Source organism: Myotis daubentonii, chromosome 1 (assembly GCF_963259705.1).
Source record: "Myotis daubentonii chromosome 1, mMyoDau2.1, whole genome shotgun sequence".
NCBI lineage: Eukaryota > Metazoa > Chordata > Mammalia > Chiroptera > Vespertilionidae > Myotis > Myotis daubentonii.
The window spans coordinates 19,531,717-19,556,688 of NC_081840.1; the positions used below are offsets into that span (position 1 = coordinate 19,531,717).

Sequence of the window (24,972 nt, forward strand, 5' to 3'; positions counted from 1 at the left end):
AGCTTCTGGCTGAGCGGCGCTCCCCCTGTGGGAGTGCACTGACCACCAAGGGGCAGCTCCTGCGTTGATTGTCTGCTCCCTGGTGGTCAGTGCACATCAAAGCAACCAGTCATTCCGCCGTTCGGTCGATTTGCATATTAAGGTTTTATTATATAGGATACTGGCTCCCTCTGACTTCCGCACTCCTCAACTGAACTCCGTGACTTTATACTCTCAGCTTAAGTAAATGGAATCGATACCAGTGCCACTCTGAAGGGGTTAGTGAGAACTTCACAGTGCTTGGAACCTAGTGACCTCTCATCAGTGTCCCTGTTGTTACTGATTCCTTGTAACACTCCTGGGAGGGCAGCAGACTGGGCATCACTGCACCTTTTTAAGAGATGGAGACACCAGGGTTAAAGAGGCTGTCTGGCCCTGAACAGTATGGCTCAGTGGATAGAGCGTCAGCCTGCGGACTGAAGGGTCCCAGGTTCGATCCCAGTTAAGGGCATGTACCTTGGTTGCCAGCACATCCCCAGTAGGAGGTGTGCAGGAGGCAGCTGATCGATGTTTCTCTCTCATTGATGTTTATAACTCTCTATCCCTCTCCCTTCATCTCTGTAAAAAATCAATAAAATATATTTTTAAAAATAAATAAATAAAGAGGCTGTCTGGAGCCCTGACACTTATCCTATGTCACACTATGTACTGCCACCATGCCAGCTCACCAGCTCCCAACGTTTCCCTTAGGTGAAATGAATGCGCAGTACTCAGTGTCTGTTGGCATCTGGGGCAGGACTTTGCCCCGTGTCAAGTTCTCAGACTCAGGCTGGTATGTCAGGTATCCCAGAGCCACCATTTTCCATTACCTGGGAAAGGGGCCCGGCCTGAGCTGGTCCTGGGAGAACCAGCAAGTCCCCACCTCTGTGCCCCGAGAACCCCTCCTGTTAGGTGCTCTGGAGCTCCATGGAACCACACTCTGAAAGGCTGCGTTTGCCAAATCAATTGCATTTATTAACTAATAATTCATTTTTATTTGTCACAAATGCATATAAGGTCCAATCAGGGCTCCTGATCAGCCCAAGATAAGCAGTGCAGCCAGACTGAGCTGACGGAATTCCAGCCAAAGCAGAGAAATGACATTTCATTTAGTCTGGGCAGGCCTGTCATGGGGAGATGTATGATCTCCCTTAAGCTTTCTGAAATATTGCTAATCGCTCTGGGGCCCCTATTACTACATTGAAAGATGGCCCCCCAGGGTCTAGGAACTCAGGATGGGGGAGTCCTTGCCCAAGAGAGTGAGCTTCTGGAGGAGGAGGAGGAGGTTTTGCCCCTTGCAGCTCATATACACAAGAGCAAAGCCCCAGAGCAGTCCTCCCCATCTCAACACCCCATCCATCTGCCCTGCCTGGGTGTCTCCATTTAGGGGCTGCTCTTGGTGTTCATTTTAACCAGATTTCACCAGGACAGGCAGGCATAGTAGGCAGAGACAGGAGGGAGAGCCATCCTCTGTACCCAGCTCCACTCTAGAGTCATCTTGGTATTGCCATTTAGGGTATGGGTGACCTGGGGGACAAGTCGCCTCCCTTCCCAATCTGAGTCTAAAGTTCCCTTAGCTGGCAAGTGGGACTAACACTATCTGATAGTCTTCCTCACTGGGAAACCGCAAGATTCAAGATCAAAACGTGATCACATATATGGACAAATGCTTTATACACCAATGATTTTCAATTCTTTTCATCTCAGGGCACACATAAACTAATTATTAAAATTCTGTGGCACACCAAAAAATATATTATATTTTTGACCGACCTTTAAAAAAAATAGGTATAATTTTGATTGATTTACAAAAAAAATAAGAGTACTTACTTACCCTTTAAAAAATAGTAATTACCTACCCTTTTTGTTTCAAAGCAACTTTTTTAAAAATCAGGTATTTATACTTGTATATAAGGATTTCTGGTATCAGGAATTAAATAATCAGACTTATTATGTGACGTGATATAAGATGCAACTCTATTATATAACTTATATATTTATGGTTCAAGACTGGGCATTCATACCAGATGGCTATTGTTGTGTTAGCTGTTGTCATTTTTTTATTTGACAATCTAAGGCAGTGGTCGGCAAACTGTGGCTTGGCAAACTGTGGCTCACGAGCCACATGCGGCTCTTTAGCCCCTTGAGTGTGGCTCTTCCACAAAATACTGACTTCTGCGCATGGGCCACAAAATTTCAATCGCACTGTACGTGCGCGCCCGCACGTGGTATTTTGTGGAAGAGCCACACTGAAGGGGCCAAAGAGCCGCATGTGGCTCACGAGCCGCGGTTTGCCGACCACTGATCTAAGGGAAAAGAGGTCAGTCAGGTAATACATGCTTTAAAAATTCTCGAGGCACACCACTTAAAAATTGCTGCACTTCACTATAAGACACACAAACATGTTCATTTGTAATGGGGTAGCTTATGATTTTAACTTGTTAAAAGATATATCCCATTATCACCATCAAAGTATAATTTTCAAAAAAATAAAAACATGACCCTCGTACAAATATAGAACGAACACATGTTGACAATTATTTAACTCATCAATAAAGAACCAAATATGAAGGCAGAGTGGTTAAAGGAGAATTTTGAGGGACTGGGTGTTTATGGGCATTTAAACAGGAATAAGAGCCTACAATTCCTGAGTTAGAGGAAAAACTGGTTACTGTCCTATAGGGCAACAAGGAAATCACAACCTTTGGGTTATCTTTTCTACTAGGCAGAAATGATTTGCACTTCTACCGGATAAGATCTACAGGTTGACATATAACTTCAGCCTGAGTAGTTAATTTTTCAATAGCAAAGTCTAACAAAAGTGCATTCCCCTAAATATTAAAGAATCCTCTGATGGCTTGGTTGAATAATGCTCAAAATTACTTAAAAATCATACTGCGCACTCATGGCCTTATTTCTAAATTTGGGGTAATTTTTCTTTACATCTGTCAGAGTTGTACTACATAGTCTCAGGAAACCAATTTGTCCAGAAAAGGGCAGCCAGCCCTCTCCAACCCAGAAAGACATCAAGGTCCTAGAAGATACCTAAGGCCATCACTGGGCACACAACCCTCTCTTCTACTCCTTCCGTAATACTTTAGCCATGCCTCAGCCTTATGATTAAGAACAAACCATTGAAAATAATGCTGTAATGAACACGGGGGTGCAGATATCTCTTCGAGATGTTGATTTCATTTCCTTTGGATACATACACCCAGAAGTAGGAATTGCTGGGTCATATGGTAATTCTATTTTTAGTTTTTTGAGGAACCTCCATACTGTTTTCCATACTGGCTACACCAATTTATATTCCCACAAAACAGTGTACAAGGATTCCCTTTTGTCCACATCCTCACCAACACTTGTTATCTCCTGTCTTTTTTATAACAGCCATTCTCACAGGTCTGTGATAATCTCTCATTGTGGTTTTGATTTTCATTTCCTTGATTTGTAATGTTGAGAACCTTCTCAGACACCTGTTGGCCATTAGTATGTCTTCCTTGGACAAATGTCTACTCAATTCCTCTAAGGCAGGGGTGGGCAAACTTTTTGACTCGAGGGCCACAATGGGTTCTTAAACTGGACTGGAGGGCCGGAACAAAAGCATGGATGGAGTGTTTGTGTGAACTAATATAAATTCAAAGTAAACATCATTACATAAAAGGTTACGGTCTTTTTTTTCAATAGTTTTATTCATTTCAAACGGGCCAGATCCAGCCTGCGGGCCGTAGTTTGCCCACGGCTGCTCTAAGGCTTCCCCTGGCCCTGTTAATGGTGGTAGCTGCATAAAGACAAGAAGTGACACCTCTTTAGGTAATAGCTAACATTCTGTGCCAGACACTTTGCATGGACTCCCAGCCACCTTCTACAGTAGATACGTAAAGGAAGCAAGATTCTAAAGAGGGAGGAGCCTGGTCCCCTGGCCAGCAGTTAGAAAAACCAGGATCCAAACCCAGAAGGCCTGACTCCAGGAAACAAGCTCTCCATCACCAGGCCACCTGCCTTTCCACTCACAGGAAGCTCCTGCCTGGAGTCTGGGGCTGCACCAAAAACCTCCAAAGGTCCCCACAGCATCCAAGAAATCATTTCATGTAGACAAGAGCCTCAGGGAAATCCAGGGCTGTTTGTCTTACCAAAAACACATGGCTAATTAAAGCCATAGTACAGCAATCTTTAGAGGAAAAGTCAGTGACGAGTCCTTTAATTGCTCCATGTAAAAAGGATGTGCCACTCACGTTAAGTGATTTCGGTAATTACACAACGCCTTTATTCTATAACAGTAAGTGGGGAGGGGGGAGCCAGGAATCTGTAAAAAGTATGAGTAAAGAATTAATTTAGTAAATAATATGTAAATTAAGGAGTTATTTTTAGATTTTGCTTAAAACTTGAATTGGCTGAAAGTACTTTAATTATTCTATAATTGCATGGATTAATTTATTCCCACCCCCAAGGGAAAGTCTATTTATGTTTTGGGGGGTGTCATGGAAGCAAGGCCAAGCTCTCTGAAAGAAACAGGAGGTTGGTGTTGCAAGATATTAATAATCACACAAGTCGCCCGATATCAAGTACAAGGAGGTTAATAATTCAGGCTCTCTTTGCCTATCCCCCAGCTTCTGCCGAGGCTCCTTCAGGCAGAATAGCCTGAAAGACCAGACCAAGCCTAAAGCATTTTCCTCCCTCCACACCCACCTTTCCCCCAAGAACCACCCCTGAGACATTTAAACCTCCAATTACTCACTGCTGCCCAGCACAAGGCCACATCTATTCACGGAGTGGGTCAATCTTGGGCTAGCAAACTCGGAGTGAAATCCCTGAATGTGAAGGCACTGGGAACCTCTTCAACCACACGTGGTATTGGAAGGAAGGAGAGGTGCTGAGCTAATTACAGGAAACTGGAAGGATTGTTCTAATTTTGGAGCTTCTGGAAGCTCAGTGAAAGTCTCTCTAGATTAGGCTTGAACAGTGACCTCCTGAGAGACTTAAAGGGCCATGGCTACTGGAGGGACTCGGGGCCATAACTACTGGAAGACATGGTGGAGGGAGCAACAGCTGTGGAAATCTAACATTCCTGGCCTTGGGCAACAATTCACTCCAAAGAAATATTTCCACCTCTTCCACCTTCCCTGAGCCAATATGAAACACAGAGAAAGGTTCGTCCCCTACCTGCTTCCCACAGAGTGGGCAGAGGGCCGGAATTCCAGGATAATGACCTGGCAAGCAGGGACTGTTGGCATTCTGCCATTGCTTGGTGTGTCGATCATCAAACAGTCCCCCAGGTTGCTTGTGTACCCCACTTGACAAGAAGCTGGGGCTTCCAAAGGGTGACCAGTTCCACCAAGGAGGCATGGCTGGCAAGTGGCAGAGGCAGCACCAAATCCAGGAAGGTCAAGTCCAGAGTGGCACTGTCCCCACTCCTGACACCCCTGCCACTGGGGAAATGGATCTCCAGGAACTCATCTATGCCCTGGAACCCTCCAACATCCCTGGGCCTCTCAAGATTTGGTCCAAGAAGTTTCGGAGGGGAGGATGATGGGATGTGTCTTCTCTCTAGTGATTTTGGTCACTAGGGTCTGCATGTCTCTGCAGCTTCTCCTCCCTGGTCTCCTAGGCACCTCTCACCACAGAGCCAAAGAGGTCCAGTCAGTGGGCGATGACGAGCAAAACATAAATGTCTCATTCAGTCGTTAGTGGCATGGGGGGACAAGGGGAAACTCTAAGGAGATGGGGAGGGGGTAACCATACTCAATCAATGACCATCACTCACAGACAACAGGAGTAGGTGGACAGGAGGGAAGCAAAGAAGATTCTCAACGATTCTATGGAGAGAGATATGCCCCTGTGAAGAATAACCCCATGAATTATAAATGATTTTTGTATAGGATTTCACAGCTTGCAAAGTCTGCACAATGGCATGTGAAGTACATATTGTTGCCACTCCAACTATATAGATGAGGAACTCTGACCAGACAGGCTGCAACTGAGGGCACCTGGAACCTCTAAAAACAGGAGTTGAGGGCCTAAAAAAAGGAGAGTTAGTGGGGAGACTTTCAAAGTAAGAGCTAAACCCCAGCTCCTCTCCTGACCCTGACAAGAGGGAAAAGACCTGGAGGCCACACCGCACACCAGGAGAGCCATCCGAGGACAGGGGACTGAATCTAAGTCCACATGATGACCACGGGCTGTCCCAGCCCTCTTCCCTCTGCTGGCCCCCAGGCCTCCAGAACAGAGACGCTGGAGTCTCTCTCTGTGAGCTCCCCCATCCCTACACCCACCCTTTTTCTCCCCAGACTGCAGATGTCTGCCCACTGGGCCTCCAGTCCCCCTTCTGCCAACCCCACACTCGAGACTCTGTCACCTTTCTCTCGGCTGATTTCACGCAAATTCAATTGGGCCTCAGCCCAAGCTGGGTCTTAAATACATACTCACTGAAATCCAATTAACCCTCGATAAAGGTCCTGCAATCAATAGCCGTCCTGTGGCTTGAGGAGGCTCCATCCAACCTGGGAACGTGCTCCTACACGACCTTTACTTTTAATGAAATCAATGGCAGTCACTGTCACCAGCTCTTAAAGTGACTGGCAAATATGATCATGGGTCAGGCCCTCGGTAATATCTGCTGCTAGGTTCAGAGATACAAGCAAACAAGGGCTCCTGCAGGCTGCTGGCTCCTCACAGCCCCACGTTCCCTGACAGATGAGAACAGCTGTGCAGGGCTGCCTTGTTCCCAGAGGTGCAAATAAACCTAGGTGCCCAGGTCTTCTGCGCCTGGGCAAGGTGGTTTGTGGGGGTGTTTTTTTTGGGGGGGTCTTCTTTGTTTTGTTTTGTTTTTATGTCTTTTTTTCTAATTAAATCTTTATTGTTCAGATTATTACAGTTTCTCTTTTTTCCCCCAATAGCTCCCCTCCACCCGGTTCCCACCCCACCCTCTGCCCTTACCCCCGCCCCCCACTGTCCTCATCCATAGGTGTACAATTTTTGTCCAGTCTCAGGGAAGGTAGTTTTTGAACTTCAATGAGTATCAGGACCCACCTAGAGAGTTTGTTAAAAATGCATATTCTTTAATCCTTTCCCCCTCCCAGATTCTGATTAGTAAATTTGGGATGGGCCCCAGGAATCTGCATTGTTAAATAAGCTCCCCAGTGATTCTGAAATAGCTGGCTCAAGTCCTAGCTCCCAGCAAGCTGAGAATCATTGCTCTCTCAAATATCCAAGCAGGACATACCCTTAAAGTCCAGGCAATCCAAAACCTTCAATAAGAAAATTGAGGTCCAGAGAAGGAGAGTGATTTGTCCAAGGTCACACAGTGAGCCACTGGCAGAACTGGAGCTTGAACCCAAGTCTCTTGCTTCCTAACCTGGTGTTTCCCCTACCCGAGTCTATTGTGAATGGTTACTTAGGCTGGTCTTGAGGTCCTCACATGCTAGGCCCAGTGGGGCTGAGATGTTGCAGGGTGAGAGGGCCTCTTCAAAGTGCAGTGGGATGACTCCACAAGTTGTTGGAGGGGTCTGGAGCCACCCCCACCCAACTCGAGATTCCTTCTAAATCCAACCCCTACTGAGCCCCACCTTCTGGCTGAGTCACCAGCTTATAGCAGCCAAGATGCCAATAACCACCTACACCCAGGATTTGGCCCTTGTCACCCCTATCTGTCCCTTATACTTCCCACCCCAAGGAATACACACAGCCAGGCCATCCTCAGGAGCAAGAGTCACTCCAGGGATGGGCTCCCTGAGTCTCACAATCCTAGCACCTCAGAAACCTGTGAGAAACTTTCAGTAATGAGGGGTGTTTCATACTCTGTGTGTGTGTGTGCATTTGCATATACACATACATACATACACACACATACACACACACACACACATACCACCAGTCTTCCATGAGACCTGTGGCTTTGATATTAGCTGATAAGAGACATAATAGGTTTCTACAAAGTAGGACCTATTGCTGGTCTACTCCCAACATCACCATTGGTCTGCCACAACACAGTGGAGCCCATGGCCCAGAGCCCCCTGTCCAGCCTATGGGTTCTGTGAAAGTACAGTGGGGCCTTGACTTACGAGTTTAATTCGTTCCGAGACAGAGCTCCTTAAGGAGCTCGTTAACTCAAATTACTCTATCAACTCAATGCAAAAAATTGGCCGAGAGACAGCTGGTATCTCAAAAAACTCGTTAGTCGGGACATTCGTAAGTCAAGGCCCCACTATATTTAATGACATCATTTCAGAATACCAAAGAGCTTTCTGGGTCATACAAACACTAGAAACACTAGAAATCTCTGGGGCAAGAGATTAAGGAATTAAGTAATTGATTCCTTAGGAATGCCTAAGCAATTAAGACAGTATGGTAACCCAGCCAGTGTGGCTCAGTGGTTGAGCATTGACCTATGAATTAGGAGGTCATGGTTCAATCCCAGTTGGGGCACATGCCCAGGCTGCAGGCTCGATCCCCAGTAGGGGGCTTGTAGGAGGCAGCCAATGGACAATTCTCTCTCATCGTCCATGTTTCTATCTCTCTCACACTTTCCCTTCCTCTCTGAAAACATTAAAAATATTTTTTTAAGTGGTATTATTGTAAGGGTAGACCCATAGACCAATGGAAGAGAACAGAGTTTTTGCCAGACCCAAAAGCCTAGACTGTATGATTTCATTTACATGAAGTTCAGTAGTGAGCAAAACTGGTCTTTGGTGTCAGAAGTCAGGGTGGCAGTATGGACTGGGAGGGGCATGAGGGAGCCTGTCAGGGTGTTAGAAATGACTTGAATCTTTATCTGGCTAGTGATTATGTGGTACCATTAAGATCTGGAACCTTACATTAAGTTAGATCTAAGTCTCTGATTTTTCATCTGTAAAATAGAGACAGTAAGACTTCCCTCCTAAGGTTCCAGGGCAGAGAGGGCCTGGCACAGGGGCCAGGCCGTCAGTAAACATTCATGGTAAAGAAGGATACTAAGAATGAAAACAACAATAATCAACTAGCTCCCAATCTGGAACACTAACCACAGGCCAGGCGCTGTGCTAAGCATGGCTTGTACACTAACTCAGCCCTCACATCTCTATCAGATGGAACAATGTCCATATGGAATGGGTGAAATGACCCTGGATGTAAGCTAGAGAGACAAGGGCTGCAATCAGATAGTGCATGGGCAGGAAAAGTTCTCGTCAGTGCTCCAACTCCTGCCTCGGGGAGTTACCGAAGTGGCCCAGATTCCACTGCAGTCCAAGGCAAATCCCTAGGAGGAAGATGGGAAGGCAGACAAGGAAGGATCTGAAGTCATGCAGACCTGGGTTCTAATCCCGACTCTGCTTCTGCTAGCTGTGTGAGCAGAAGCCATGAGCGCTCAGCCTCACCTCGTTGACATCAATCTTGTTCCTCTCCATGTAGTCTCTGTCGTTGACCTGCCCGCCATCTAAAAACTCCATCAGAAGGACCCGCTTGGTGGACAGCTCCCAGTAGATTTGGGGGACCTGGAATAAGAAAGGGTGGGTCAGAAAAATCTGGGGGGCTGGGAGTCGGGGGGTGGGGAAGGGCGAGGACCACCAAGAGGCCCAGAGAGCCAGACAACAGCAGACACTCCTCCCAGGAACAGGAGAGAAGGCCTGAGAGGGGCCTCAGCAGTGGCAGGTGAGAAAGCGGGAGGCAGGACAAGAGAGAAGGCCAGCCTGCTTTCCTCCACCAGCCAAGCCCAGCCCCCTCCTCTAGAGACCCCTCCTGCTTGGGGACCAGAGAAGGCTTCCCTGCCCTCCTTAATGCCTTCCAGGCACAATTAACAGCCAAAACTAAAATTGGGACTCAGGGGAATGTGTGGAACCTCTCACACCTGAGCAAGAGTTGGCATTAAGAGCTGTTTCCCTCTCTCACCAGACTCATTTCAGGCTCCTGACACAAATCTCAACCCTCTGCCTCAGTTTCCACACCTGTGCAATTGGTGTATTGTACCTATGCATGAATGTATAAATGTATGAACAAATGCATGTTTACTGGATGATCCATTTTTCGGTCAGGAAGTTACAAGTTTTCTCTTGCCCTTTCCTACAAGAACCTGTGGCAGACAATGCTGGATCCTAACCCAACACCTATTCCCAATCTTCCTCTTTCCCAGAGACAGGAAATACTAAATACTTCCTGGCCAGCCTCGCAATAGGTATGGCCATGTGACACAGCTCTGGCTATGAAACATAGCAGAGGTCAGCTAGGGGGTCTGGAAAGGTTTTTATTTTCTAGATAAGGGATGTTTGCAGATGATGCAACGACTCTTATACTTCTCTTCCTACCTTAAAGTGAGTGCAGTACTGGGAGCTGCAGCAGCCCCCTTGCAACATGAGTAAAAATTCGAGGAAATCAGAGGTGTCAGCCCTAATATTGTTAAACCACTAAGACCTTCAGCAGGCAACTTCTTGAGGAAAAGAAACCCTTTCTGTCTAAGATCCTCTAAATCAGTGGTTCTCAACCTTGGCTGCACATCAGAATCACCTGGGAATCTTTTTAAACTCCTGATTTCTGGACCTCATCCTCCGGAAATTCTGTTTCTTTGTTATGGGGTGGGGCCACAACATTAGTAACAAAGAAACAGAATTTCCAGAGGATGAGGCCCAGAAATCAGAATTTTAAAAAGATTCCCAGGTGATTCTAATCTGCAGCTAAAGTTGATAAACCACTGCTCTAAATCCAGCTATCAATTACCTGTAGACAAATGCATTCTCAACCGATACGCTTTTCCATCCTCTCTGACTCTGAAAACACCTAATAGCCAAAAAGAGAAGAGATTTCCCTAAGAAGAGGCAAAAGACTGGACTGCACTAAGGGCTGCTGGGCTTCCATGTGAGTGAATGACCCCCATCAGTCCCATGACGGTTGGGAAGGAGGAATTACCGGCTATCAGTACACCACGTCTCCCCAACAAGTTGATGGGTTTATTTCTACTTACAAATAAAGAAACAAGGGCCCTGGCTGGTTTTCTCAGTGGTTAGAGCATCAGCCCATGGACCAAAGGTTTGCAGGTTCCATTCCCGGTCAAGGACACATACCTTGGTTGCAGGTTCCCCAGCCCTACTAAGGGCATATGTGGGAGGCAACCAATCCATCCAATCCATGTCTCTCACATCCATGTTTCTTTCTCTTTCTCACTCTCTCTCTCTCTCTCCACCCTTTCACATTCTTTCTAGAAATCATTGAAAAAAATATCCTAAGGTGAGTTTAAAAAAGGAAGGAAGGAAGGAAGGAAGGAAGGAAGGAAGGAAGGAAGGAAGGAAGGAAGGAAGGGAGGGAGGGAGGGAGGGAGGGAGGGAGGGAGGGAGGGAGGGAGGAAGAGAGAAAGAGGAAGGAAGGGATGGAGGGAGGGAGGGAGGGAGGGAGGGAGAGAGAGAGAGAAAGAAAGAAAGAAAGAAAGAAAGAAAGAAAGAAAGAAAGAAAGAAAGAAAGAAAGAAAGAAAGAAAGAAAGAAAGAAAGAAAGAGAAAGAGAGAAAGGGAGGAAGGGAGGAAGGGAGGAAGAGAGGAAGAGAGGAAGAGAGGAAGAGAGGAAGAGAGAAAGAGAGAAAGAGAAAAAGAGAGAAAGAGAAAGGAAGGGATGGAGGGAGGGAGGGAGGGAAAGAAAAGAAACAAGGGAAGCTGCCCTAACTGGTTTGGCTCAGTGGATGGAGCCTCGGCCTGCGAACTGAAGGGTCCCAGGTTTGATTCTGGTCGGGGGCGTGTACCTTGGTTGCAGGCGCATCCCCGGTGGGGGTGTGCAGGAGGCAGCTGATCAATGTTTCTCTCTCATCGATGTTTCTGACTGTCTCTCTCCCTTCCTCTCTGTAAAAAGTCAATAAAATATATTTTAAAAAAGAAAAAGAAACAAGGGAAGCTAATTCAAGCATCTGGGGAATAAGTACTTGCCTCATCCCAAACCCCGAAAACTCATCTAGCAGTAAGAGAGCAGCTCTGACATCAAAACACCTGTTCCCTGTTCCTAGTTCTGCTAACAACTGTGTGACTTAGTCCAGCCCTTAGCTCCTCTACATCCCGATTCTCATTAGCTAGGAGCCTGTTCCTGCCCCTCTCGATAAGGAGCTCTGAGCATAATTAGGGCCTGCGCACAAGCCTAAGGCTCCGGGCTCCCTGGAACAAAGGGTTCACTGCAATCAAGGTGTCATTCTGGTTTGCTACTCTCCTGCAGCTTTTGCCATTTGAAAATCTGTGACTCTCTGTTACTCTGAACGTGAAATTCAGTTTTGCTTGGCATTTTTCAAAAGGTATCTTTAAAAATGTAAGTGCAGCCCTAACCAGTTTGGCTCAGTGGATAGAGCCGTCAGCCTGCGGACTCAAGAGTCCCAGGTTCGATTCCGGTCAAGGGCATGCAGCTTGGTTGCAGGCAAATCCCCTTTGGGGAGTGTGCAGGAGGCAGCTGATCGATGTTTCTCTCTCATTGATGTTTATAACTCTCTATCCCTCTCCCTTCCTCTCTGGAAAAAAATCAATAAAATATATATTTTTTTAAAAAATGTAAGTGCAAGTCTGCTGCTGTTGTTCATGGCTTCCGAGCGCAAGGGACGTATTTGGGGTTAAGTTCTTCCCTCGGTGTGTCTGGAACAGAAGCGTGGCAGTGGGCACCTGGGGCTCTGCCAACAGGCGGTTACACCCCCATCTGAGCCACCTGGGCAACGTGTCAGCCATGAATGAGCCACCGATGGAAAGAGAATCTAAAGGCTGGAAACTTTCCGGGCTTGTCAACCAGGGTCATGGGTGTGCTGGGTTCCCCCTCTACCACCTTCCCCCACCACCTCCAAAATGCAAACATCCCAGCCTCACAGCAGAATACATCCCTTGCTTCAGATGTTTAGATATGAAGTGACAGACATATCAAGCCTGGGAGATCTAGGCATTTGTCCTGGGAGCTCAGGGAAGACACTGACCCTCCTTGATGTCATATGGAAATGACTGCAAAATGCAAACCTGCTTCCTGCTCTGTGATGAGAAGCTTGGCTTGACACGGGGCCTTGCCCTGAATCAGCATGTGGGCAGAAGGGTTTGGGATGTAAGGGGAAACTCACTTCACCCAGAAACCCATGTTGCACCACTGACCCTTTCCCCTGCTTTTTCTATCAAGGACAGGAAAGATGAAAGAGGAAAATTTTTAAGTGGCAATAAGAAGAACTACTGTCCACTTGCCCCCTGCCCCCCAACCCGCCCAATCAAAACTAAACCCTGGGAGGCTCATGACCAGGGCATCTGCTGACCCTACAGGCAGGGTCACACCAGCGATGAGGACCTCTGCATCCTGGGTCTCCTTGGAGGCCCCGCTGCTGTGGAATCCACCCGCCCTAAAGAAAGAGAGCCCAGATTCTGGAAAGTTCCAGCTCCAGACCCTGGGCCTGTCTCACAGTCTGGCTTCCGCTTTGTTCCTGTGCTTTGATCAATGCACCTATGAAGCAAGGCCTGGATCATCCGGAGCAGTGCCCATCACCCAGGGCCACAGCCCTCGTCACCAGTGCCCAGCGGAGCAGAGCACAGTCTGAGACAGTCTATCGGGCTGGAGCCCCGGCTGTGTCTCCTCCAAGCTGCGTGAATGTGGCCAAATTTTATAACCTCTCTGAGGGCCAGTTTCCCCACCTGTAAGAGCGTGATGACCATCACAATGGAAGCAACACTCCCTACTTCCAAGTAGCACATGTGGAGTCCTGGTGCCCGACACAAAAGCACTCACCTTGCAGCAGCTGGACAACCAGCAGCTGCCATGTGACAGCCTCGCAGCTTCACCTGTGGTTCTGATACACAACCAGAGCTCAGGGTTCATGGTACAGACAGAGCAGCATAATTCAGACCTTCCCCCTCAAGTTGTCACACAGGCAGAAGAGCACAGAGGTTGAGTGTGTAGGCTCTGGAGCTTTCTGCCTCGTGCAGAGCCTGCCTCTGCCCCTTACCAGGAAGCTGTGTGGCCTTGGGCAAAGGTTTCATCTCTCTGAGGCCCAGCTTTCTCACTGATGACACGGAACTAATACCAGCATCTCCCTTGTGGGGCTTTTATAAGGATTAAAACATAAACACATATAATGCACTTTAAAATTGTCTAACAGCATAAGCATGTAGGAAGCTTAACTAATGTTGATTGTTATCCATCAGCAGTTCTGCATCTTTGAGATTCTGAGAAAGCTGTGAGAGAGAATCACTGATGCCCAGCAAGGCTTGTCTACAGTGTCTGGGGAGGCCCAGCTCCTGGCTCCCACTGAGGAACCGTGACCTTGGGGTGGTGAACACAGTGCAATATACAGAGGGTATATTCTAGAATTGGACCCCTGAAACTTGTATAATTTTGTTAACCAGTGTCAGCCCAATAAATTCAATAAAATTTTTTAAAAGGAAAAGAAGCTGTGGAGTGACCCTACTCAAAAGATGGCGCCCATGCCCATCTCCACGTCCATGAGTAGAGTTACACTCCCATCTCTTCCTGTCCCAAACCCTGCAGTTACCAGGCTCCTCCCTCCTACCTGTCCTAGCTGTCTCCCAGGTCAGTCACAGGCCTCACTGCCTGTCCTGTCCCTGCCCCCCAGCACACACACTCTGAAGCCAAATCCACAAATGCCCTGGTCTTGACCGTTCAGCCTGGCTGCCTCCTCACCCTGTTCCCGCCTCCCCACCATCGCATCTGCATTCAGTCCTTGTCTAAAGCCCGGAGATTTACAGCATAGGGCTGAGGCTATTACGCCCCACTGGAAGGTGCTGTGCACACTGAGAGGTAAACTCTTTGCTGAGGCTTAATTACCCGCAGATGTTGTGATGGGGTGCCAGTGTGCGAAAGCAATCTATCTCCAGTTTTAAGAGCTGGACTGGGTGTTCAGCACACAAAATTTGCTTCCCACTTGTTATTTATTTAGGCAAAATTAATGACTCAGGAACCTTAACGTTACCACCGTCTTAGGAATGGCGTTCGGGTTTTAGAAGCAGCAGGTCAAATAGTTACATTAATTATTTACCCATTTGGCATCCTCGTCTCAAAAATTTGTGTTATTATTATTATTACATGTCTTGGTCTGGCAGATGCCAGTTGGTCCCAGCCAGGGGACAATTTTGCTGTTTCCATGGGAACCGTGGAGGAGATGGTTCTGTTTGTCTGGCTCATAGTTCTAGCTCTGAAGAGTACCCCTGCCGGGTAAGAGGCAACAGAATGTCCTCAGCCGAGTAGCAGAGTCGAAGTCAGAAAAGCTGGGTTGCAGCCCGAGCATCTCCACTCTGACTGCCGTCTGCAAAATGGGATGCCGGTTGCTGGAAGAATTCACTGTCATCCTATCTGCATAGTGCTCAGTGCAGCGAAAGGAACGTTCAGTAAATACTGCCTATTCCCTTGTATAACCAGCACTTCTTGGAAGCCCCCTCTGAGCTCCATATCCAGAGTGGAATTAAGTCCTTCCTCTTCGGCATCCACAGAAACATGGATAAGTTAGTCTCTGACATAGCATCACCAACCTGTACACAGCAACACATCTGTGTGTCTGTCCCTCACTAGATAGGTCGTTTTCCCAGGCAGGAGCCAACCATCTCTTACTCATCTATACATGCCCAGCTCCTAGCAATAGCAACAGGCTCCGGAAATGCTCAATCACTGAGGAAAAAAGGGATGAAAGAAATAGGATATGCAAGTGGAGGCTTATTTTAGACTCCAGAGCATAATGCTAATTACGTAATATTATTACCTGTCTGAGAGAGCCAAGTTTTCACTGAACTGGTGGTTTGAATGTCAAGGCTGGGGCAATGTCACCAGATCTAGTCTGCGCATCTTTATTTACAGGCACAAGAGGGTCTTGCATCCACATCCCTGGTGGCAGCTGAGAAGAAGCCAATCAAGCATACTCAGAGCATCCAGACAGACCTGACTCCCAACTTCCTCAAAGAGCTCAACTTTGCCAGTGACTACACCTTCCACCAAAACCAATATGCCAAGCCTGGCCAGTGTGGCTCAGTTGGTTCAGTGTCGACCCGTGCACCAAGAGGTCACCGGTTCAACTCACTGTCAGGGCACATGCCTGGGGAAGCAGGATTGATCCCCAGTAGGAGGCAGCCGATCAATGTTTCTCTCATCAATGTTTCTATCCCTCACTCCCTCTCCCTTCCTCTCTCTCTAAAATCAATAAAAACATTTTTTAAAAAATGTGTCAAGATGCTACACTGATCACCACAGCTGTGGCTTTTCCTCCCTTCAGCCAAACTTTACGGTTCTTAGGTGGCCAGTGCAGACACACCCTCAGTCTCCCCACCTCTGTTAATTGATCTGGACAGCCAAGTATAAACACTACCTTTGTTTCTCACGATGTCCCCAAGCCACATGAGCACCTTAGACCAGAGCAAGAGACCTGCCCATTCAATGTCCTGAGATACCCTCCCCAAGTGGGTACTGCCTGACAGCTCTGGAAAAGCTCCTATGGGCCTTGGGACGCCCCCTCCCACATTCTCCAGGGCTCCGGGGTTAAGAGAGAAGGTCTAATCTCTTCTGAGAGTTAAAAGCCAACCTCTTTTTCTCCACATCCTCGCCAGCACTTGTCTTTTGTTGATTTGTTGATGGTAGCCGGTCTGACAGGTGTGAGATGGTAACGCATTGTCGTTTTGATTTGCATCTATCGGATGATTAGTGACTTAGAGCATGTTTTCATATGTCTCTTGGCCTTTCTTCTGTCTTCTCTCAAAAAGTATCTATTTAGGTCTGTTGCCCATTTTTTGATTGGGTTGTTTATCTTCCTTTTGTTAAGTTGTATGAGTTCCCTGTAAATGTTGGAGATTAAACCCTTATCGGTGATAACATTTGCAAATATATTCTCCCATACAGTGGGCTTTCTTGTTGTTTTGTTGATGGTTTCCTTTGCTGTGCAAAAGCTTTTTATTTTGATGTAGTCCCATTTGTTTATTTTCTCTTTAGTTTCCATTGCCCTAGGAGCAATATCAGAGAAGAAATTGCTTCGGCATATGTCTGAGATTTTGCTGCCTGTGGATTCCTCTAGTATTTTTATGGTTTCCTGTCTTATGTTTAAGTCCTTTATCCATTTCGAGTTTATTTTTGTGTATGGTGTAAGTTGGTGGTCTAGTTTCATTTTTTTGGTGGGAATGCAGACTGGTGCAGCCACTGTTGAAAACAGTATGGAGTTTCCTCAAAAAACTAAAAATGGAACTCCCATTTGACCCAGTGATCCCACTTCTAGGAATATATCCCAAGAAACTAGAAACACCAATTAGAAAGGATATATGCACCCCTATGTTCATAGCAGCACAATTCACCATAGCTAAGATTTGGAAACAGCCTAAGTGCCCATCAGTAGATGAGTGGATTAGAAAACTCTGGTACATCTACACAATGGAATACTACGCGGCGGTAAAAAAGGAGTTCTTACCATTTGCAACAGTGTGGATGGAACTGGAGAGCATTATGCTAAGTGAAAAAGCCAGTCAGAGAAAGATAAATAGCACATTATCTCACTCATTTATGGAATATAATGAACCACATAAACTGATGAACAAAAACAGATCCAGAGACAGAGAAGCATCTATCAGACCGTCAAACCTCAGAGGGAAGGTAGGGGAGGATGGGGGTAAGGGGGAGAGATCAACCAAAGGACTTATATGCAGGAATATAGGCCTAACCAATGGACACAGACAACAGGGGGGGGGGGTGAGGGCATGAGGGGGGGATGGGGGGTAATGTGGGGATAAGGGCACATATGTAATAACTCAATAAAGAAATTTTTTTAAAAAGCCAACCTCTTTGTAAAGACTACCTCAGGGTCCCAACCCCTACACCATGAAGAGGTACCCCTGGGTAAATGGATCCAAACCCACTAAGGATTAAATGCATTAGAAGAGCAGTGTTGATGTACATCTCATTCCAATCCATGTGTGCCCTGTGGAAACACCAGGACAGTCCTCAAGGACCAGCTCCAGTGCCAAGCCCACAGCAGAGCTTTTGACTGTGATTGGCTGCAGGAGTCCCTTCTTCTGAATCCCTTCTTCTTTAGAGAACTCCCCAGCAGGGCCTCTCACAAAGTCGCAACTCTATTGTTTCCCACAATAAGTGTTTCCTACTATACAGGCAGCTCTACTGTATAGAAATACTTGAAAACACCAATCTGTTCCAAATCTAGTGACATATTAGGGAACAGTTGGAGCATGCTGCAAATTTTGCATTTGCTTATGTGTGCTATCATCCACGAGAAATACCACATGAACACAGAACCACACCACATAGGAATACCCAAGACACATATATCTCAAACATCACCACCCACACCTGGTGTCACAACTTCCCGTCCAATTTTAGGCGGCCCTCCTTCCACCAGCTCACAATAACTCACAAGTGGCAACTCTTCTGATGCCCACTTCGCAAACAGGTGTCAAGGTGAAGTGCCATGTGTCCTGTGGTCTTCGGTATCTCATAGCCATTTAACAGGTGTAAAACTATGCTAGCCTCTTTATTAGATTCCCATCTTCTTCTTTTTTTACTATATTTTTAATTGATGTCAGAGAGGGAGAGAGAGGGAAACATCAATGAGAGAGAATCATTAACCAGCTGCCTCCTGCACCCAGTAGGGGATCAAGCCCACAACCGGGGCATGTGCCCTGACCTGGAATGGAATTGTGACCTCCTGGTTTAAAGGTCGACACTCAATCACTGAGTCACGCCAGCTGAGCAGGTTCCTATCTTCTTTTATTTTTCATGTCACTGGTAATGTTTTTGAGTGTTTTAAGCATAATCTATTCTCCCTATAAGCCCTGTGGTGTCTGTTGTGTGATTTTACATACTGTGGATATTTCTAAGAACACATATGTTGTGTTATAGCAGAATGGGCTATATAGTAAATGAGCTAATATAATATACATGAAGTGTTAGGAACACTTCAGAGTGCAGTAACATTAGCTATCATCATGACCATCACCACTATCATCATCATCACTATCACCATCATCATCATCATCGCCATAGCCCCATATTTCATGGAGGCAGAGACCACAATTCACAGGCCTGTGGGTAGCACTCAGTGTCTTGAAATCGTAGATCATTCAATAAACATCTGTGTGGTTGACAGACAGGTCAACAATAACAGCTGGTATTTCGCTATAATGTTGCCTCCAAGGGCTTTAGTGTACATCACTCAGGAAGATGTCCCCACTCATGTCCTGCAAGGGGGGATACTCAGGGCTAGGACCAGTCCTCCCCTGCACTCTCCCACCATGCCCCCATTGCCCTTCCCTCCTACCTTTAAGAAGTCAAAGTGCTTGAGCATCTGGGCCACTTTCTCCGCGTTCCTCCCTTCATTGAGGAAATCCAGCTCCAAAGGCAGGTTCTTCTTGGCTTCATCCACCAGCCACATGAATTCAAACTCTGGAAACAGCTGTTTGACAGCCAGGACGAGCACCTGAAATCCACCAGGCACCCCATCAGTCAGCTCGACACCCCACCAAGGCACCCTGCCCTTCTGCCTGGTCTAAATGTTGACAACCCACCAGGTCTCCCCTGGAGTAAGGGTGAGTGGGAAAACAGCGCCCCTGATGCCCACCGCTGTAGTCCAAATTCAAGGTGATGAAAAGCCACCAGCAACCAACCACCAGCAGTAATAACAACTACCATTTGCTGAGTGCTCCCCACGTGCCCTGCACTGGCTCAGCACTTGACTGAGTTACTCCACTTCATGTGCACAATCTGGGAAGTACACAGTGCACACTCTTACCATCTCCCCATTTCATAGATAAGGAAATTAAGGTTCTGAGAGGTTATATGATTTTTTTTTTCTGAACTTGCCCAGTAAGGAAGCATAGAAATAGAATTCTGCTTGGGTCCACCCAGCCCCCAAAACCGTTGCTCTGAAGCATGTCGCTTAAATGCTGCCTTTGTTGCTCTTGGATCTTCATGGTCCTGTTTACGAAGGGCTGGAGTGTGTGCCACTGTCACCGTGCTTTCATTTATTTCTTAAACTGAGTGGTTGGCACCTGAGCATTCATGTTACTTTCTATACTTTTTGTACATCTAAACACCATGATAAAAAAAAAAAATCAAATTGAAAAAGAAAACAGGGTTAGATGAGTAAGAGCTAAGGAATTTGACCACTTGGATGAAAAGCTCAGATTTTGGGCCATTTGGCCCCACTGTGGATTCTTGAATGAAGACAGGATGAAAATGGGAGTGGGGTTAGAAGACTCATCTGGCATTTCGTTGTCAGTTTAATGACGTGAAATTAAATGTCACTGGCAGAGAACCAGAGTCCAGTGGCATCTGCGGAGCACACCCAGCCCCTCCATGGGCAGGGACTCAGTTCTGAGGCTACCTCACCACCGAGCTCTGGAGCTGAGACAGTCTCACAAGTTCACAGACGTGGCTCTGCAGTGGGTGAGCAAGGTTGATGCCAGGAACGTGGGAGATGGTCCAGCAATCCAGGAGGGAAGCACAGAGGGCAACCCTCCTGCTCGCTGATAAACCCTCCTGTTAGTGTTCAAAGTCGGGCCTGGGGAGACCGCCGACCAACCCTCCCAGTAATTCTTGGTAGAGATTACAGTCCAAGTTTGAGATACCCCTCTCCGCCCCTGGCTAGAGCAGGAGGACACTGAGCAGGAACCAAGGAACCATGGGCCTGCTGGTACCTTCCCCAACTGTTAAGGACTAAGTGCCTGTGTCCCCCTTCCCCCCCAAATTCTTATGTTGAAGCCCTAAGCCCAGTGTGATGGTGTCTGGATGTGGGGCCTCTGGGGGCTAATTAGGTTTAGATGAGGTCATGGAGGTGGGCCCCTATGATGGGATTAGTGTTCTTGTAAGCAGAGAGAGATCAAAGCTCACTTTTTCTCTGCCATGCAAGGACAGAGAGAGAAGGCAGCTGTCTACAAGCCAGGAAGAATCGTCTGGCACCTTGACCTTGGACTTCCAGCTTCCATAACTGCGAGAAATAAATGTCACAGTTTAAGCCACCTGGTCAGTGGTATTTTGTTATGGCAGCCCCAGCAGCCTAAGACACCAGCCAGTCTATCCAGGAGGATTTAGTGAGCCCCACCTATGAGCCTTGGCTTGTGCTTCCCTTTGTCCTGGTCTATAATATTATGCCCAACATGTGTTCGTCACAGGTGGTACGAAAGAAATAAAGCTAAAGCAGAGCCATAAACTACAAAGCATTAACAGTTTTGCTTTTAAGCACAAGTCCTAGGCTGTGTACCAGACGCAGGTCTAAAAGAATCATCACACAAGGTTATTATATTCAATTTCTCTCAAAACTCTTTTTAATTGCATTTGGTTGCAGTCTAATTTCTTTTAAGTCTTATCTAGTCTTTCACGGGCCAGACCTGTGACCTTATGATAATCAATTTAGTTTATGTTGTGTTTCTGTTGGTGTCACATGAAACTGGAAGGCAGAGAGAGGTGGCAACACCTAGCCCAGCAGCCTCCAGGCACTGCATCTCATCACCATGCCCTCAGATGGCCCTTAGCAACCGCCAAAGGGGAGGAAGAGCTGGCGCACAGGAAGCAGACGCACCTTTCCAGGCCTGGGCCAGGGGCACACACATCACCAGAGGCACCTGAATTCAACTCTGGGCTCTAAGTTCAGGCAAGAAACCTCTTCGGATTTTGGTTCTGACCTAAATTCCAGAGGTTCTCATCCAGTAGGGATGAGGGAAGGAGCCGCAATGAGGCTTGGTCAATTGTTCATTCAATGTTTACTGATTAACTCCTAGGTAATGACCCTGGGCCAGATGTGAGTGTACACAGGGAGTTACATGCAACCAAGCTGGGTCTATACCTAGGAATGAGTCTTCTGGCCAAACAATAAATCCTCATCATTTACTCTACGATCACTGTTATTTGTGAAATTTTTCATTATCATTAACATCCAAACAGCACTGATAGGCACTTTAAAGATTTTTCTGTTACTAATCAATTATATAATTAGTTATTACTAGTACTATTGGTTATTATTAATACCTAATGTCATTAATCATAAAAGCAATCAAAGATTTTATTGACTGATATTAATTGCTAATAACTACTTAGTAAAATAATTCATAACCCAAAAAATTGTACAGTACTCACTAAACTGGTTTCTAAAGCATTCTCTGGGTGGTGGGTGAGTTACTCCCCTGGTTATCCTATTTTATTTTAATATGTTTTTATTGATTTGAGAGAGAGAGGAGGAGGTGGGGGGGAGAGAGCGAGAAACATTGATGTAAAAGAGAAACATTGATTGGCTGCTTCCTGCCCATTCCCTACTGGGGATCGAGCCCACAACCTGTGCAGTGCCCCTACCTGGAATCGAACCAGTGACGTTTTGGTGCTTTGCGCAGTGCTCAACCAACTGAGCCACACCAGCCAGAGAACCCTTGGTTATTTTAAAACAAAGGTCAGTTTTGATGGAAATCAATGGTTCTTAATTTTCTAGGAGGACGCCATCCCCATTAAAGGAAGTCACCAATTTAAAATTTTGGTGCTAGCTATGAAGCCCAGAAAATGTACATGCTTGCATAATTTTGCACATAATTCAGGGGATGACGAGAAGGGTCAGATTAAGCATTGTCTGGTCCAAGTCACTGTCTGATCCAAGTCTAAAACTTTTCTTGGCTGAGGGAAATAAATAAAACTCAGTTTCACCTTCTGTTTTCATTCAATTCCCTTCTTAAGAGCCTGCTCTAAGTAGATTCACTTAAGTTTTTCTTTTTTGACAACAGATGCAATCAACTAAAATAAAACAGGTGTTGTTATCAATTTGACTTTTTTATTTTTCTGCCAAAATGTATTTTCTCCATAAAATTCTTCCAACAGCCAATATTTTCACCAGTGTCTAGCATGTACTCAATACACGGCAGATGTTTATTGAATATTCACGTGAATAAGTGAGTGAATGAATAAATGAATGAACAAATGAACATTTCAAAGGATTTGTCCTCTCCCACGAAATAATTATATGTTCACATGCGTGTTATTCAAATGGATTAAATTATTCTATTTCTGAGATTTTGGTGGGAAAGGGGATTATCTCCAAATTTGGGCAACCACAGTTTTGGAATGCCTGAGAATTTTCTACTTGATTTGGAACCTTAGGAATCAATCAAGGTATATTCAACAATTAATACCTCCTTCAAGATAGAATAATGAAATTATTTGCCTATAGGGCAGCGGTTCTCAACCTGTGGGTCGCAACCCCTTTGGCGGTCGAACGACCCTTTCACAGGGGTTGCCTAAAACCATCCTGCATATCAGATATTTACATTACGATTCATAACAGTAGCAACATTACAGTTATGAAGTAGCAATGAAAATAATTTTATGGTTGGGGGTCACAACATGAGGAACTGTATTTAAAGGGCCAGAAGGTTGAGAACCACTGCTATAGGGTCAATGGCTCACAGGAGGGGAAATCAATTGTGGGCCACACAGAAATATAATGGAAAAATTAAGAGTCACATAAAAGCTTGAAAACTTGACTGTTATTGATAATAGTAAAAAAAACGGGGGGGGGGGGGATTACGATTTAGCACCACTACATGCCAGGCACTGTGTTGCAAGACACTTTATATGTAGGTCCTCATTTCGTCCTCTGCGTGTCCATTTCACAAAGAAGGAAACCGGTTCCAGGAGGTTAAAGTATTTCTCAAGGTCACATAACTTATAATTTCAAATGCAGGACTTAGACCCAGGTGTTTTGGGGTTTTGTTGGGGGTTTTTTTTTTCCTTCTTTCTTTATGCAGCCCTGTCTCATGCAGTACAATACAAAATGATACAATAGGAAGCTTGTGATAAGGCATAAAAAGAGCTTTGTAAACTGTAACATGCAGCTGAAATGCAAGTTCCTGTTATCAAGTTATTATATATTATAAAAGAAATAACATTTTATGGGAAACAGCACACAAAATAGAACACCTGTGCAAACCCGAACTGGTAAAAATGGGTATTTGACAAGGATCGAAAATCAATTCGAAGCTACGTAAATAACTCGGCACTCATGGCCTTATCTTTGTTCTGATAAGTTGTTAAAGTGCACACTTTTTAGAAAACAGAAAATATAGGGTGAAGAAAAGTTTCCGTGGGGTTGTCTACATCTCTGGGTTTTTAAAGAGATCTATCTTTAAAAATAAAATCAACCATTGGATTCTGTGCCACACGCAAACATTACCTGGCCACCCAATGTTCAATCAACACATTCAGAAAAGAAATGAGACGACAGCAGCATTTCCTGAAAATGTGGTTCCAAAGAAGTCAAAAACATGACTATCTCAGGCCTTTCTTTTTAGAGACCCTTGGGATGGGCTGGGTGGCATCAAATGGGGGGTGAGATTTTAGTGCTCAGACCAGAGTCCCATCCAAAGACTGAAGAGCATGTTGGGGACAGGTGGTACACAGAGGGCAGGGTGCCCGGCCATGAGTTATAGAGTCTTTAGGGCAGTGGTTCTCAACCCTCTGGCCCTTTAAATACAGTTCCTCATGTTGTGACCCAACCATAAAATTATTTTCGTTGCTACTTCATAACTGTAATTTTGCTGTTATGAATCGTAATGTAAATATCTGATATGCAGGATGGTCTTAGGTGACCCCTGTGAAAGGGTCGTTCGACTGCCAAAGGGGTCGCGACCCACAGGTTGAGAACCGCTGCTTTAGGGGGTGACAGTGCAAGGGGGAGCTCAGCATCAAACTGGGAATCTTGAGACATACAGGGTGGTGTCCCCATCGGGATGTGGGGATCAGATCTCACCCCCGGTTCCCAGGTCATCCAAATCCTACTCTGCTCTCAAACACAGTGCGCCCGGCAACTGAGCTCCCTGTTATTGTGGACAGAGAGGAGCCGCTGCAAAGCCAGCCCGCCACGGGTGGACTCTGCCTTGTCAGTTCCCCCTTCCTGCTGAATCATTGTTCCAATCTCTGGGCCCAATTAGTCTGGCTCTGGACAGCCACTCAAATCAATAAGAGTCACTGGCCGTGCATCTAGAAGTAGAGTTGCCCCAGCTACTAAAGGGACAATATCAGGTGA

The 24,972-nt window shown here is 46.1% G+C and overlaps 1 protein-coding gene across 7 annotated transcripts in view; it reads right to left on the bottom strand.

Moving 5' to 3' along the window:
• The window catches only part of ADCK1 (aarF domain containing kinase 1), a 115,411-nt gene that overhangs the window by 16,096 nt on the left and 74,343 nt on the right, over positions 1-24,972 (bottom strand). For all 7 annotated transcript variants that reach the window (XM_059689212.1, XM_059689257.1, XM_059689247.1 and 4 more), the window contains 2 exons: positions 19,231-19,389; positions 9,369-9,485 (listed from right to left, as the gene is read on the bottom strand). In XM_059689212.1, coding sequence (XP_059545195.1) covers positions 9,369-9,485; positions 19,231-19,389 — 276 coding nt within the window. The remainder of the gene's footprint in view (positions 1-9,368; positions 9,486-19,230; positions 19,390-24,972) is intronic.